Consider the following 15,293-nt stretch of genomic DNA (forward strand, 5'->3'; position numbering starts at 1 on the left):
GTCACCAGGTGACAAACATTGAGGGAAGGGCCCTGCTATCATAACAGGAGGTAATGGGGAAAAAGAAAACCAGGGGTGGGTAATGCAAACGGTAGACTGAAATTATTGAATGGGAGGCCCGATAGGAAATGTACAGTACCTGAGAAAAAGGTGTAGACAGGGAGGCTTGTTTTCCCCGGCAGCAGTACACAGTCGAACACTGTGCATTGTAGGTTAATTGTTTGCTCTCCTGTTGGTTTCTCAACGCTCCAGCCAGGCAATGGTATCGTCAGGAGCTTCAAAGAAAATGGCGCAGTCACTGTCTGCCGAGAAAAGCATGGAATATTTAAGGTTTTTGATGCGTAGGCATCTTTTGGCTTCTGTAAAACGTTGTCTGCGCTTTTGTACTTCAGTGGAAAAGTTAGGGAAATAGCCACAATAACATTGCCAATGGATATATTTCCCTTCACTCATGCCATACTTAGTGCCATGTCTTGGTCTTTGTAATTCAGCAGATTGGCAATAAACGTGCGCGGAGGCGGCCTGGCCGGCATGCGGTGTGCTCTTTCGATAGCGAACATGGCCAAGAAGACCTCTCTGCCATACGTTGTGATCAGCAATTGTTCTAGGAATGTAGTTGGGTCCTTCTGGTAGGCCAATGAGGTGGAGGTTACACCTGCGGAGTCCGTTCTCCATGTCGTCTTGTTTTGCCAGGAGTTGATTGATCTGGTGCTGCATGCGTTTGGAGGAATTCTGTAATGACGGGTTCGCATCCTCCACCTCCCCTATTCTGGTCTCGGATGTTTTAACCCACACCTTGAGCTTGAGGAGGTCTTGCCGGACTAGGGAAATATCCACCTTCACCTACTCAATTTTAGTGGTAAGGGTGGCCTGCAAAGCTAAGCAGAGATGACCTCCAGTACCTTGTCTGTATCCCCTCCCGCCGACCCTCCGATGTGGTTCCACCATCCTCCTCCAGGCCATCCTACTCTTTCCTACGATACTTATCCAGCTTGGTAGCTGCCTCCGATTTGGGTTTCGGCTGAGCCATGGCAGGAACAAGGACGTGGCAGGTGCAGTAGGTCGAGTGGTGGTGGCGTCAGTATAGAGGTAAAGCTAGTCACCAGGGAAGCAGGCAGGCCGGGAAGGAGGATGGCGTGGGAAAATGGCCGCCATGGGTAGCACCAGGAGCAAGGCACCAACCACCCCTCCCTCCCTGATGGAGTAGGAAGTTCACTGCAGATGGAGCCAGGGGCAGCGGACTATCAGGCTGGGGGTTCCCCGGTGACCATGTGGGGTCTGAGTCTTGCTGTAAGTGGTTAGGGTGGCTGTAGGGATCGCCCGCAAGCCGATGCTCAATGGTGACTGTGAGAGGGCTGTAGGGAGCGGTGGGGAGGCTGAGCGTCCACCAGTACCTGTGGTAGGCGAATCCAGAAGTCAGCAGGGCCGGGATGCAGTGCAGGCTGAACGGCCGGGAGTAGCAAGATGGCCGTGGACTTCCAGGACTAGGCCGAAGCCGGGGTCTTGCCAAGAAACAATAGCCGTGTGGGGAAACGTCACTTCGCTCGGGCCGCTGTCCACCCGGAATTTCGTGAGGCATTGGCTGGCTATGTGCAGGGTCCTCAGGGGGACCTGTCAGGCTGGCACAGGAGGCAGTCAGAGCACAGGATCAATAGATAAAAGGAGTAAGCTCAAGCCACACACCTCCTACGCCATGCTGCATCAGGCCACGCCCCCGTAATATATATATATATATATATTTTTTTTTTTTTTTTCTGGATGGCAAAGGCTGTAAGTAAAGTGGACCTTCCATTTGCATGGAAGGTACACTTTAAAAACAAACTGTGCAAAAAATGGAAACATCACGTTTCTGGAAACTTGGGACATTGATAGGAAATAGTGAGCACTCCTGTCTGGTGGTCACACAGGTGATTTCTGCTAAAAGAGACTAGCATGAATTTTTGCTGAGAACTCATTTTGAGTCACTGCTTATAGATGATTTAAAAGTAATTTAATGATTTTATGTGTTTTACCCATTAGTAAAAGTTTATTGACAGAGCTTTGCCCATAGAGATGGGAAGTAGTAAAGTACAATAAAAGTGCTATAGTACTAACAGAGAGTACATCTGAAATGGTTCTCTTTTAAAGCACTTTCATTCAAAAATGCAAGCTGGATCCAAAAAATGGCACCTCAAGGTATATTCACCTGTTCAACCCATTTATGATTTGGATTTGTTAACATGCAAACACAACACTTGTAGAACTTTTATGTTACCCTTTTTAGCTGATACAGACGGCTGCTTGGGATTCGGATGGGAGAGGATGATGGTGCCTACAGACAGAAAAAAACAAATATTTAACTTTCTAACTTTAGCATTCCTAATTTAGGCTCCATTCACACTTGAACGACTCCAAAGTTGTGCCTCCAAAGTTGCGCCAACTTTGGAGTGCAACTTTGATAAGACTTTGGCTTTGACCAGTGATTATGGACAACTGTTGCATTTGTATAAAATTCAGGTACAACTTTCATGCAACTTTTGAGGGTTAAAGTCTATGGCCCTCAAGTTGCATGAAAGTCAGACCAAAGTAGTGCATAAACTACTCTGAAGTTGCTGCAACTGTAAGTTGCACATATATGAATGGTTATCATTGGAAAACATGAGAAACGACTTGTCATGCAAATATGATGTCCAGAGTTGGATGACAAGTCGCAAAAGTGTAAATGGAGCCTTATTAAATTATGTTAAATGCACGGCACATTATATAGCAATTTCAGCCTTCTTACAGACACCAGACTCACATTTTCGAACAAATGTAAAAGCAGGACTTCACTCTCTCAATCAACTTTTTCTTTTCTTGCTTTTTACATTTCCTCAGTTAGTTCCTGGTTTCCGTGCCTAGGCAAATGAGGATACATCCCAGGAGTAGTTTTCCAGCCAAGCACACCCTCTTGCCTGTATGCCTGAAGTAGATGGCAGATAGATTCCAGGAAATAAATGCTACATGAATCATCTGCCCTTACTCAAGATGGCTATAGCCAGAACTGCTAGGGGGTGTTTTTCAAAGTAATTTCTCAGCAAAATAAAGCACGAAGACTCAGATGGATAGGGGGAGTTTGCTTTAAATAATAAAAATACATTAAATAGCATTTTTGTTTGTGGTGCTCAGATACAGTGTAGTTCTGCTTTAGGGATCGCATATGAACAGAGATTTCATGCTCAAGGTAATATCATGGCAGATGGTTTTAACCAACACAAAGCTTCCTGTCTGCACTGCAATCAAGAGGCTGCCAATTTGAAAACATTTGAAATCACCATATGGGACATGTATGTACACTATGCAATATTTCTGACAAGATATCCAGGAAAATGGAACCGATCTGTGTAGGATAAGCAAAACCCTTCAAGGCTAACATATGTTGCAGAATTTACCTCCTTTAGAGCGCATTCAAAACAGATGCATTCTGGCTATGCAGGCTGCTATCTCCAGACCATCGATAAGGCAAAATGCTTTGTTTCTTGTGATGTCAGTTCACACCACAGCTATGGTGTGTGCTGAAAAAAAAAAAATTTGATTTTTGTCTTACCGTAAATCCTTTTCACTGATGTTCATTGACCGACAAAGCTCCATATCTTCTTGACCCTTGGGTTCATGCTGCTCTCCATAGGAGTAGGACACTAAGTGGAAAAAAAGTTTTACTACACCCATAGGGCAGTCCCAGGGGGTTTACTCCCACTTCCTGCTCTAGCTCTTCAGTTTTGTAACAAGCAGTGTCAGAAGAACATAAACCCCAACTCATTAGAGGGGAGAGTGCTGTGTCTGTAAATGAACATCTGAGAAAAGGATTTTACGGTAAGACAAAAAATAGAGTTTTTGTAAGAACTTACTTTCTCTGAGTCCTCCGACAGTTGCCGCCCGATGAGATTAGCCTTCACTAATGGGTAATGGCGCCCTCTGCAGGAGCAAGGCTAGGCAGATTATTAATTATTATACAAAAAAAGGGGGGAAATGGTCTAGCTGAAATAGTTGGGTGTGATATCCCTGGTGACACCGCAAGTATAGCGGTCCATCCCCTGGCTCTAGGACGTGGGCAGAAAAAAAGCTATACTGGAAGGGACCAGTAGACAAAAAGAGAGCCTTTTGAGGATGGATAATAAAACCACAGGGTCACGAGTAGGTCAAATAGAATGTGTTTTATTGGTGTAAATAATATACAGTTTTAGACTATGGTTCAAGCAGAGGAGTACAGAGGTGTGGTTAGTGCAAATAAGGGTGTATATAGAATAACACTTGTGGTGTAACCAACGTAGTGAGAGGTGGTAAAAATTATCAAGTCAAAATGATCAACAATACGATACAGTAAGATATATAAGTTTACATATAGATTGCAATGAATCAAACAGTACAGTACAATAAGATGTATAAGGCTGGCCATACATGTTCAACTTTTGTTGTACAATTTTCTGTTAGATCCACCACAAACCACATAATGTGAGGTCAAAGCTAAACAACACTTTCACCTGTATTCAATTAGGCAGGCCTTCGAACTACATACTTGAAGGTAAATTTCAAGAAAATTGTACAGAAAATTGTATCATGTATGGCAAGGCTAAGTTACATATAGATTGCAATGAATCAATCGGACGTCTGTTGGGGGGGGGGGGGGGTGGCACTGGTAGAGAGATCCCTCAGGCGATTATTTATTATTAGGTTAATACAAAAACTTTTATACCTTGGCACGCCTCTAGGGGGCCATCCCTCCTGAACCCGATCTCATAATTACCTCAGTTTGTAGCAAGCAGTACCGGAAGGCAATAACCCCCAGATCCAAAAACCAGAGGGGTGGGGGCGGCGACTGTCGGAGGACTCAGAGAAAATCATTTTACGGTAAGTTCTTACAAAAATTCTATTTTCTCTTACATTCTCTGACAGTCGCCGTCCGATGATATTAGTCTTCACTAATGGGACATCGTTCAGATGGATAGTCTCGCAGCGGAAGCTGCCAGGGAGGCTCGACGACCATCTGAACGGTGTCCGCGTACCAGGACCGACGTGGCCAGTCCGGGGCCACCAGGATGACTGGTATCTGTTCTCGACACCAACCTGCGGAGGAACCTGGACAACATTTGAATCGGAGGGAAGGCATACAGCAGCCGATATTGGTGCCAAGGCACCATCAACACATCCGTGGAGTCCGTCAGAGGATCGCGAGTTCTGGCCACGAACCTTTCCACCTTTTGTTGAGACGGGACGCGAACAGATCCACGTCCGGAGTCCCCCACCGGGTACACAGGAGGCGAAACACCTCCGGATGCAGGGACCATTCTTCCTGGTCCAAGGTCTGGCGACTCAGATAGTCCGCCTGCCAGTTTTCCACACCTGGAATGTGAACAGCCGACATCGCCGGGACGTGCGATTCGGCCCAAGACAGGATCTCGGCCACTTCTTTGGCCGCCCGGGCACTCTTGGTGCCCCCTTGGTGATTGATATAAGCCACAGCCGTGAGGTTGTCCACCTGTACACGGACCGGACACCCCTGGAGCTGAGACGACCTACAGAACAGACAAAGCTTGATCGCTCGGAGCGGCAAGACATTTTTTGGCAAGGAAGCCTCCACCACCGACCACGTCCCCTGGGCACAAAGCGGGCCCAGAACTCCTCCCCAGCCCGACAGGCTGGCATCCGTGGCGAGTATCGTCCACAGCAGAGGCCGGAAGGTCTGGCCCTGCATCAAGGATGGGGACCGGAGCCACCACAAGAGATCCGACCGTACTTGGTGACTCAGAGAAATCCTCCTGTCCAAGGACTGAGGCGTTCTGTCCCACCTCACCAGGATCTCCGCTTGCAGAGTTCTGGTGTGAAATTAAGCAAACGGGACGGCTTTGAAGGCCGAAACCATCAGACCCAGAGATCGCATGCAGGTCCGCAAAGAGGAGAGATCGTTGTCCCTGAGGACCCTGATCTCATCCCGCAGGGTCCAGAATTTTTCCTCCGGAAGAAAAACTCATGCCTGAGCAGAGTCCAGGACCATTCCCAGGTACTGAAGACGAGCTGAAGGAGTCAGTGCCGACTTCTGAAAATTGATGGCCCACCCGAACTCCTGGAGCGTTTGAACCGTCATGGCCAGATCGCTTGTCAAAGTCACAAATGAGCTCGACCTTAACAAAGGTCATTCAGGTAACCGAGGACCGCAATGCCCTTTAAACACAGCAACGCTAGAACAGGAGCCAACACCTTGGTGAAAATCCTGGGAGCCGAAGCGAGTCCGAAAAGCAACGTCACCATCTGGTAGTGTTTCCCAGCCACCGCGAAGCGGAGATATCTCTGATGACCCTCGTAGATAGGGATGTGCAGATACGCATCCTTCAAGTTGATGGAGGCCAGGAAGTCCCCGGGACTTAATGACGCCACCACCGACCGGATGGATTCCATCCTAAACTTCTGTACCCGTACAAAGCGGTTCAGAGACTTTAGGTCCAGAATCAGACGCACCTTCCTGGGCACCGTGAACAGGTTGGAGTAAAACCAGCGAAACCCGTCCCGTGATAGAACGGGTACAATGACTCCTTGGGCAAGCAGATCGTGCACCGCCCCCATAAGATCTCTGAGATGATCGGAAGTCAGCTGGAGATTGGACGGGAAGATCCAGACTGACCGGCCTTAGGCTTACCTAACCACGGCTTCTTGTGGCCACCGGAAGGGTTCACCCTTATCCTGCGCCCCGAAGGCACGAAAGAAACTACGCTGAGTTTTGAAGGAAGGCCCCCGCCGTGGGCCGGAGGGACTTACCCTTAGTGACCTGGGGCAACAGAGTACTCTTACCTCCCGTGAGCCCCTTAATTAACTCATCCAGTGTATGCCCAAAAAGATGACTCCACGCATAGGGAACATCAGACACCGTCTTTTTGGAAGCGTGGTCAGCCGACCAGCTTTTTAACCAGGTAATGCGGTGGATCGCGACCCTGACCGCGGACAACCGGGCAACTAACGGAGCCTCATCCAAGGCCGCGTCACACAGCCGAGCCGTTAAAGCCAGTGACTGTAAAGCAAGACAGAAGATTGACCCTTGATCCAACAAATCTCCTTTAAGAGAAAGTTTCCAAGGAGTATCGACGACCAACCCTATCAGATCTGCGTACCAAGACCGGCGAGGCCAGTCTGGAGCCACTAGGTTGGCCGTAATCCCCTCTGCCTCGAGCCTATGCAGGAGTCTTGGCAGAAGTTCCAGAATAGAAAAGTCGTATATCAGATGACATCGGCCCCAAGGAGCCCCCGGTGCATCGGACGTTGGCCAGAGGATCTCGAGACCATGCCTTAAAACCCAAGCACCTTCCTGTTGAGACGAGAGGCCAAACAGGACCAACTCGGGAGTTCACCACCAGAGACAGAACTGAAGAAACACCTCTGGAGGAAATGTTAAGTATATTGATCAATAGTCTGGATTCTTCCAGAGTCCAGACCCCCTGAGCACAATCCGTGTTAAACAACGCCTCCCCACTCAGACAGGCTGACATCCATGGTGACCACCATCAAGTACAGGGGAAGAAGATTTTCTCTGTCAATGTGCCAGGGAGCGAAGCAACCGAAGCAGGGAACCTCTCGTACCCCGGCTCAACAGGATCAGATTGTCTAGATCAGTGATGGCGAACCTATGGCACGCGTGCCACCGCTGGCACGCAGAGATCTCTCCCTGGGCACGCGAGCTATAGTTCTCTGAGAAGCTCCGGACACACAAAAGCTCCAGACACTTCACTGAGAGGAAATAGCGCCCAGTCTCCACGCACTGTCCCGGCACTGCCCTTCCTCCTCCAGATCACTCACAGCACTTTTACTCAGAGAACAACTCTTTGGAGAAAACGCTGCGGGATCAAATCACAGACCCAGCAGGAAGGGCGGCCAATCACCTCCCCCAGCCGTGGGATGAACAGCCAATCAACTGGGCGGCCAATCACCTCCTTCGTCCAGGGAATAAACAGCCAATCGACTAGCGTGGGAGGAGAAGTGAGTGTTTGTTTGCCCGGAGGTTGCCGAATGCACCCGCTTCAATCCATTGGGGAGAAAGCCCAGAGATGAGTTCAGAACTGCTGGTAATGAGCTGCGCCATGTGACCGTGTTCTGTGCTGTGGGCGTTTGCTATGGGTGTGTGGGCAGAGGGAGCATGATGGGCTACATGAGTGTCACTGCACCACTGCCGTATCCCAACAGAGGGGGGAGGGCGTGGTGAGCTGCAGAGCGGGGACCAGATGTGTGATGGAGAGGAAAGTGTGCCATGAGCTGTATGGAGTGTGGGATGCATTGTGAGTAGGTGTGCTATGAGTTACATGATGATGTGTAATGTGTAGCTCACTGATGTGATGTAGCCGGACAACAGAGTTGTGAGCTGAAGGGCAATACATATTATGTCAGGCCTCGACAAACCCCGGGCGCCAGGTCGCATTTGCGACTAGAATTAGCGACCTGGCGCCTGGGGGGCCCTGCAGGAGGTGTCCTGTCCCTTTTGCGCCCCCACCTTCTTTCCCGAGTGCACGGACTTCCACGCCATCCATAAATTGAGGCCCCGGCTTTTCGGCCTTCTTCTGTTAGATGAGAGGCTAGGGGAACTGGCGCCCTCTTGTGGTGGCCGGGAGTAATGCATGTTCTCAATGCCTTCCTTCTCATCTGCTCTTTGGAAGGAGATGGGAAGTTTTTGCAGGCTTCATCTCTCTGTCCAGTTACCTTTGCTTAAAGGTAAGTGGACAGGGAGTGTTTTTATTATTATTAATTTATTTTTTAAATTAAAAAAAAAAAGAAATAATAAATTTTTTCATTTTTTTTATAAGAATAGAAAAAAAAAAAAAAGATATATATATATATATATATATCATTTTTTTTTTTAATAAGAATTGAAAAAAAAAAAAAAGAGTGTTTATATTATATATATATATATATAATATAAACATTCTTTTTTTTTTTTTCAATTCTTATTAAAAATAAAAAAAATGATATATAAAATATATATATATATATTTATATATTTATATCTTTTTTTTTTTTTTCTCATCGCCGTGCCACAGCCGAAGGCCCCTTTCACACGGGCTGTCTGATTGGGTCCGCCTGACAGTTTTTCAGACAGACCTGATCGGACCCCTCATTCTCCTCTATGGAGCGGTAATCGGAGGTTCGGATCAGATGGCATCGGATGGAAAAAGAGAGACAGTCTGTTTCCATCCAATTGCGCTATAGAGGAGAGTGGGGTTCTAGTCGTATTTATGTGTAAATTTAGTATCCGTTTTATTAAATAAAGCTTGGTTGTTAGTTTAAAAAAAAAACAAAAAAACTGGCTCCTAACTTTTTTAGCTGGCTCCTAGATTTCAGGCAAATTTGTCAAGCCCTGTATTATGTACTAGAAGTTTACAGTGTGATTGAGTTGTGCGATGTGCTATATGGTGGTGTGCTGCATGGCGATGGATGTTGGCACTTTGAAATAAATAAGTTGGTTTTGTGTCGCAGTTTGGACACTCGGGCTCAAAAAGGTTCGCCATCACTGGTCTAGATGGTCTTTCTTGCAGAAGTGTCATGTGGACAGATTTTGGAACTCATCATGGGAGGAACACCCTGGTTGAGGCCGAGTCAAAAACAGACCCAGATAGTCCAACATGGTGGACGGAACCAGAGCCAATGCCTGTAAATTAAATTTCCAACCAAACTCCTTCAGAGTCCGCACAGAAAAAGATCATCCAGGTACTCCAGTACCGCAATCCCCTGCTGATGCAACAATGCCAACACCGGGGCCAACACTTGCGAGAGCCCGAGGGGCTGAGATGAAACCTCTTGATAATGCTCCTTGCCCATGGTTAGCAGAGGAAGAGCGGATGACTGTCATATCGGAACATGACTGTAAGCCTTCTTAATATCGATAGAGGCCAGAAGATCCCCCTGATGTAGGGATGCCACTACCGTACGAATGGACTCCATTCGAAACATCTGTACCCACACAGATCTTGAGGTCGCTTTCCTTCCTGGATCCTGCAAACATGTTTGAATAAAACCCATAATACAAACGTTCTAAATCCGTGACCAGAACAATCACCCCTTGTAGTAGCAAGTTTTGCACCGCCCCAAAGAGACCTTGCAGGCAGTCTGGGGATAAACGCAGGTTGGAAGGAGAGAACCTCTCTGGAGGAGAAGACCGAAAACTTGATCTTGTAGCTGGCCTAAATCAGCTTGTGGACCCACTTGTCTTGAATCAGGGAGGTCCAGGGGTCCGGAAGGAAGCGAAGACGTCCTCCCCCAACCTAAACACGGATGATGGCGACCCTTCAGGCAGAAGAGAACTTGTCTGCAGGCCTGGAAGGACCCGCTCTCCACATACCAGACCAGGTCCCCAGAACAGGCGATTCCCCACAAAGGGAAGATCACATAAGGCCTTCTGGAAAGCCTGGTCCATAGACCGGTATATTAGCCATATCATGTGCCAAAGGATCATTACTGTCACAGACAGCCTAGAGACTAAGGGTGCCGCATCCAGAGAGGCATCACAGACGAACTGCAACCCCTGGACCAAATAGTCTGCCAGCTCCACAAAAGCAGGATGGAGGCTGTTCCCCCTCCAGATTTCGGCGCAAAAGCTTTGCCCATTTGGGAAAGCCAGAGACACCAATGATATGGTGAAGGACCGAACTGGCCACAGTAAATGTGGCGGACCAAAGTCTCGGCTCTCCTGTCAAAAGGACCTTTTAAAAACCAGAGACTCCTCCACTGGAATTATGGTGGATTTATTCAGCCTGGAGACCTGAGAGTCCACCACAGGTGGGACTGCCCACATATTTAACAGAGACTCCTCAAAGGATACCGTCTATCAAAACGCTTAGGCACTTAGGCGTTTAGAACAACTCTACTGACTTGCATCAATTTTGTCACAGTAGGCGGGAATAAGTGAATGCCTTTGCCACTTTTGAGGATCTCCGGGCCCAAGAGGACCGGCGCCCCCTTAAAAGGGGCCGCCCGCCGCAACGCAGATGCACAGGCAAAGTACCCTGATGGCCCCGCAGCGCTAAAAAGGACCAGGTGCCCCACACAATAATTGAGGCAATGCTATCATTCACAAATGAAGTGCACCCACAGCGCCACCCCTTCAAAGGGAGGCACCAAGCTGACCTAATAGCCTAGTAGGCCGCAAGCTGCAGCCTAGATTTTTATGGAGGCCCAGCCGCAAGTGCATGGAACCTCAGCCCGGCAGATGCCCAAAGGAAGAGCAGGGGCTTCGGCTAAACACACTGGGGCCGCCCCCCAACTGAGGCGCCCGACTCAGCCATATAGCCTAGTAGGCTGCAGCCTAAAGTTTTGTGAGCGCCCAGCCACTTGGACGTGAGCCCCAGCGGAGTCGACCACCCAGGGGCAGCGGAGGGGGAAGACGGATGCCCAAATGGGAGGCAGTGGTCTCACCCGCGGCCTAAATTTTTGGCTGGCTCCAGCCGCATGAGGCGCGCACGCACGGTCAGCCCAGCAACCACCGCAGGAAGCAAAGAGGAAATCCCTAGTCACCAACCCCCAGGATGGCAGGGAACCCTGCTCAACCCTCCGTTGCGCACAAGGAAAACCTGGTCAGCAGCCCTGTCAGCAGCAACTCCAACCAGCCCCCCTTAAGAGCATGTGGCAACAGCCAGCCCATAACCTCACCCAGAGGGGGGAGGGCAAAAGACCCACAGTGACCACCAAAATTTTAGAGGGGCTGGGGGGGGGAGGGGAATCCAGGGGTCCCACCGTCCAAGGGAGGGGCCCACGTTCACCCCAAAACCCTCCAGGGTTAGAGGGGAACAGCTACTTACCACACCAGGAACCGGGTCGGCACCGCTCCGGACAGGACACCGCTCTATCCTAATGTGGGTGGTGTCCGCCAGGAGAATATGCTGCAACTCAGGCCGAAGCCAGTTCGTATGCGTCCTCGCAAGACATTTAACTCGCAGGCCAGCCCCCGTCCACGCGTGATATTTCAATAGATTTATGTGAGGAAAAAAGAAAAGTAGTAGACCATGTCTTACAGCATACACCAGCAGCCGTGCAATCAGCACCACTCACTGTCATGAATAGGCCCTTAAGGAAATTGTAGATCTTGACTGCTTTTCTGTAGATACGTTTGTCCAGTGAACAAATATCTTTCAAAATAAATACCAAACAGGAAGCTATTTTTTTTAATTTTATTTTTAACATAAGAATGCGGTTAACAATTATAGAGGCCGCAACATTTGGCCGATAAAACCATACAAAAAAATGACAGTGTTAGGTTTGTTAATACGTCTTAAAGAGGCTCGTCAATTTTTCATCTTTCCATCTAATAAATCCTCTGCCCTTGTTATTTTAACTTTGGATAGAAAAAATTGGATTTTTGACTTACCGTAAAATCCATTTCTCTGATGTTCATTGACAGAGACAGCTCCTGCTATTCATAACCATTGGGTTATACTGCCCCTACAGGAGTAGGACACTAGGCAGCAAAAGGATTGATCACAATCAAATTCATTAATTAATTAAAATTAATTAAAATCTTTGTTTGGCAAGCATCTGTAAAGTACCCTGTAATTTTTTTTATTAACTGCAAATTTTAAAATATAAGCACTTTTGGCTTATTTTTTTTTTATCTTTTATTCATTATATCGGGATACGCCTAATTGCGGTGATCACATTACCCCAGGTAAGAGTATTCCTGCTGGGGGGAGCACATAGAGGTGGCACACTTGTTTTTTTGCACTGAGAAGGAATTGCACAAAGGATCAAGCATTGTGTGTTTTTCTTGATTTTTTTGCTTTATATTTTCCTTGCAAGCAATCATTTGCATGGACTCTTTCGTTGTTATAGGGTGATGTTTATGTTGGACAATATTTCATTAGATGTATGCACTTTTTAATATGGTTATATTCTGACTATACAGTCATTTACTATTCACATAGCGCAGCATTTATTGTAAATCAGACGATAATGTCCCCATGGGGCAACGAGCACGTCTGTGGTGTCCGCCAGAAGATCCCTTGACCGAGCCACAAATCTCTGCACCTTGCTGTTGAGCTAAGACGTCAACAGATCCACCTCGGGGACGCCCCACCGGAGACACAGTTGATGAAACACCTCCGAATGAAGGAACCACTCTCCTTGGTCCAACGTCTGCCGACTGAGGTAATCCGCCTGCCAATTTTCCACCTCGGGCGGAGAGGGCTGGAACGAACCATTCTGCCCACCTTAAAATGCCGGCTGCCTCCAGAGCCGCCAGGACACTTCTTGTGCCCCCTTGATGATTGACATAAGCCACAGCCATGGCATTGTCCAAATTAATGCGCACTGGACAACCCTGAAGACGATCCGTTCAATGGTCCAGACACAGTCTGATCGCTCGTAGTTCCAAGACATTGATTGGTAGTCTGGACTCTTCCAGCCTCCAGATCCCTGGAGCAAAATGCTTGCTGAGGATGCCTCCCCAGGCTGGCATCCGTGGTGACCATTGTCCAATACAAGGGGAGGAAGGAATTTCCCCGCAGAAGCACAAGAGATTGAAGCCACCATATCAGGGACTCCTTCGTGCCTCCTTCGTGCCCCTGGATCGGATTGTCCGGAGACTGCAGAGTCTTGTCCCATTTGGTCAGAATTTCCCTTTGAAGGGGCCTTCGTATGGAACTGTGCAAACGGAACCGCCTCGAAGGTAGACACCATCAGGCCCAGCATCCGCATGCTAATCCGGAGGGATGACCATTTGTTTGACAGCAGGAGGCGAATTGCAGCCTGCAATTTTTGGAGTTTGTCAGGATAAAGGACCACTATGGCTAAGGCCGAGTTCAGAGTCAGGCCCAGATAGTCCAGCTTTGTGGACGGAACCAGAGCAAACTTCTGAAAATTCAGAATTCAGCCGAACTCCCGCAGAGTTCGTATTGTGATGTTCAGGTTCTCCACCAGAGCAGAGGGAGACTCCGCTTGCAGAAGGAGATTGTCCAAGTAGCCCAGTACCGCCATCCCCCATTGGCATAGCAAAGTTAGCCCGGGGGCTAACACTTTTGTTAGGCATCCTTGATATCGACAGAGGCGAGGAAATCCTCCTGACTCAGGGATGCCACTACCGTTCAAATGGACTCCATTCTGAACTTTTGTACCTGCACAAAGCAGTTTAGCGCCTTGAGGTCCAGGATTGGAAGCACTTTGCCTTCCTTCCTGGGAACTGTAAATAGGTTTGAGTAAAAACCTTGAAAACGTTCCAAGGTCAGAACCAGGACAACCACCCCTTGAAGGAACAGGTCTTGTACTGCCCCAAACAGGCCCTGTAAACGGTCCGGGAACAGATGCAAGCTGGAAGGAAAGAACCTTACCGGGGGACAAGAGTGAAATGCGATCTTGTAGCCGGCCTGAACGACTTCATGGACCCACTTGTCTTGTACCAGGGAAGTCCACGGGTCTAGAAACCAATGAATATGTCATCCACCCCCGATACAGGTGAGGGTGCACCTTCATGCTGAAGGAGCCTTGTCAGCAGGTCTGGAGAAGCCCGATCTTGGCTTGCCAGACCAGGTTAGTTTGGATCCTCCAGAAGAGGCCCTATAAGGCTTCGAGCCCTTGTCAGTCGACTCTGAGGGACGAAAAAAATTCTTATGAGCTGAGAAGGAAGGCCCTCGTCTACAACGAGGTTCCTTGCCCTTAAAAGCCTGCAGAAGAAAAGTACTCTTCCCCCCTGTGGGACCTTTAATGATGTCATCCAGGGTAGCTCCAAACAGCCGATCTCCTTGAAAAGGAAGATCAGTCAAGGCCTTTTTGAAGTCTGATCCGCAGACTAGCACTTGAGCCAAAAAACACGCTGAAGGACTACTGCCAAAACAGTGAGGGGAGCCGCATCCAAAGAGACATCACAGATAAACTGCAGCCCCTCAACCAGCTGGTCCGCCAGATCAGCAAAGGCAGGGGGGAGCTGTTCCCCTTCCAGGTTATGGTGTAGGAGCTTAGCCCACTCGGTCAGAGTTTGCGATACTAGGGCAATGGTGAACACCGGCCTCATTGCCAAACCAGCCAGAGTGTACATGGTGCGGCCCACAGCCTCCGCCTTCTGGTCAGCCGGATCCTTAAAGACCGATGGACTCAGGAATCCGGAATCCTGGTTGCTTTGTTTAATCTGGAAACCGGAGGGTTCACCAACAGTGGCACAGTCCACTTCTTAAGAAGGGACTCCTCATAGGGGTAACACCTAGTAAAGCGCTTAGGGACCCCACGCGGACGCTTTGGTCATCCCCACTCTTTAGCGACAATTCTTTCAAAATATGCAAGGAAAGGAAACACCTTTGCCGCTTAGGATGGCTTGTAAGTGC

The 15,293-nt window shown here is 48.5% G+C and overlaps 1 protein-coding gene across 3 annotated transcripts in view; it reads right to left on the reverse strand.

The window, feature by feature from the left end:
- PABIR2 (PABIR family member 2) overlaps positions 1 to 15,293 on the reverse strand; it is a 156,226-nt gene that overhangs the window by 75,112 nt on the left and 65,821 nt on the right. For all 3 annotated transcript variants that reach the window (XM_082263313.1, XM_082263314.1, XM_082263312.1), the window contains exon 3: positions 2,255 to 2,311. In XM_082263313.1, the coding sequence (XP_082119439.1) occupies positions 2,255 to 2,311 (57 nt within the window). The remainder of the gene's footprint in view (positions 1 to 2,254; positions 2,312 to 15,293) is intronic.

The sequence above is a fragment of the Pelophylax lessonae genome, assembly GCF_965119305.1.
Source record: "Pelophylax lessonae genome assembly, chromosome: 7".
Lineage (NCBI taxonomy): Eukaryota > Metazoa > Chordata > Amphibia > Anura > Ranidae > Pelophylax > Pelophylax lessonae.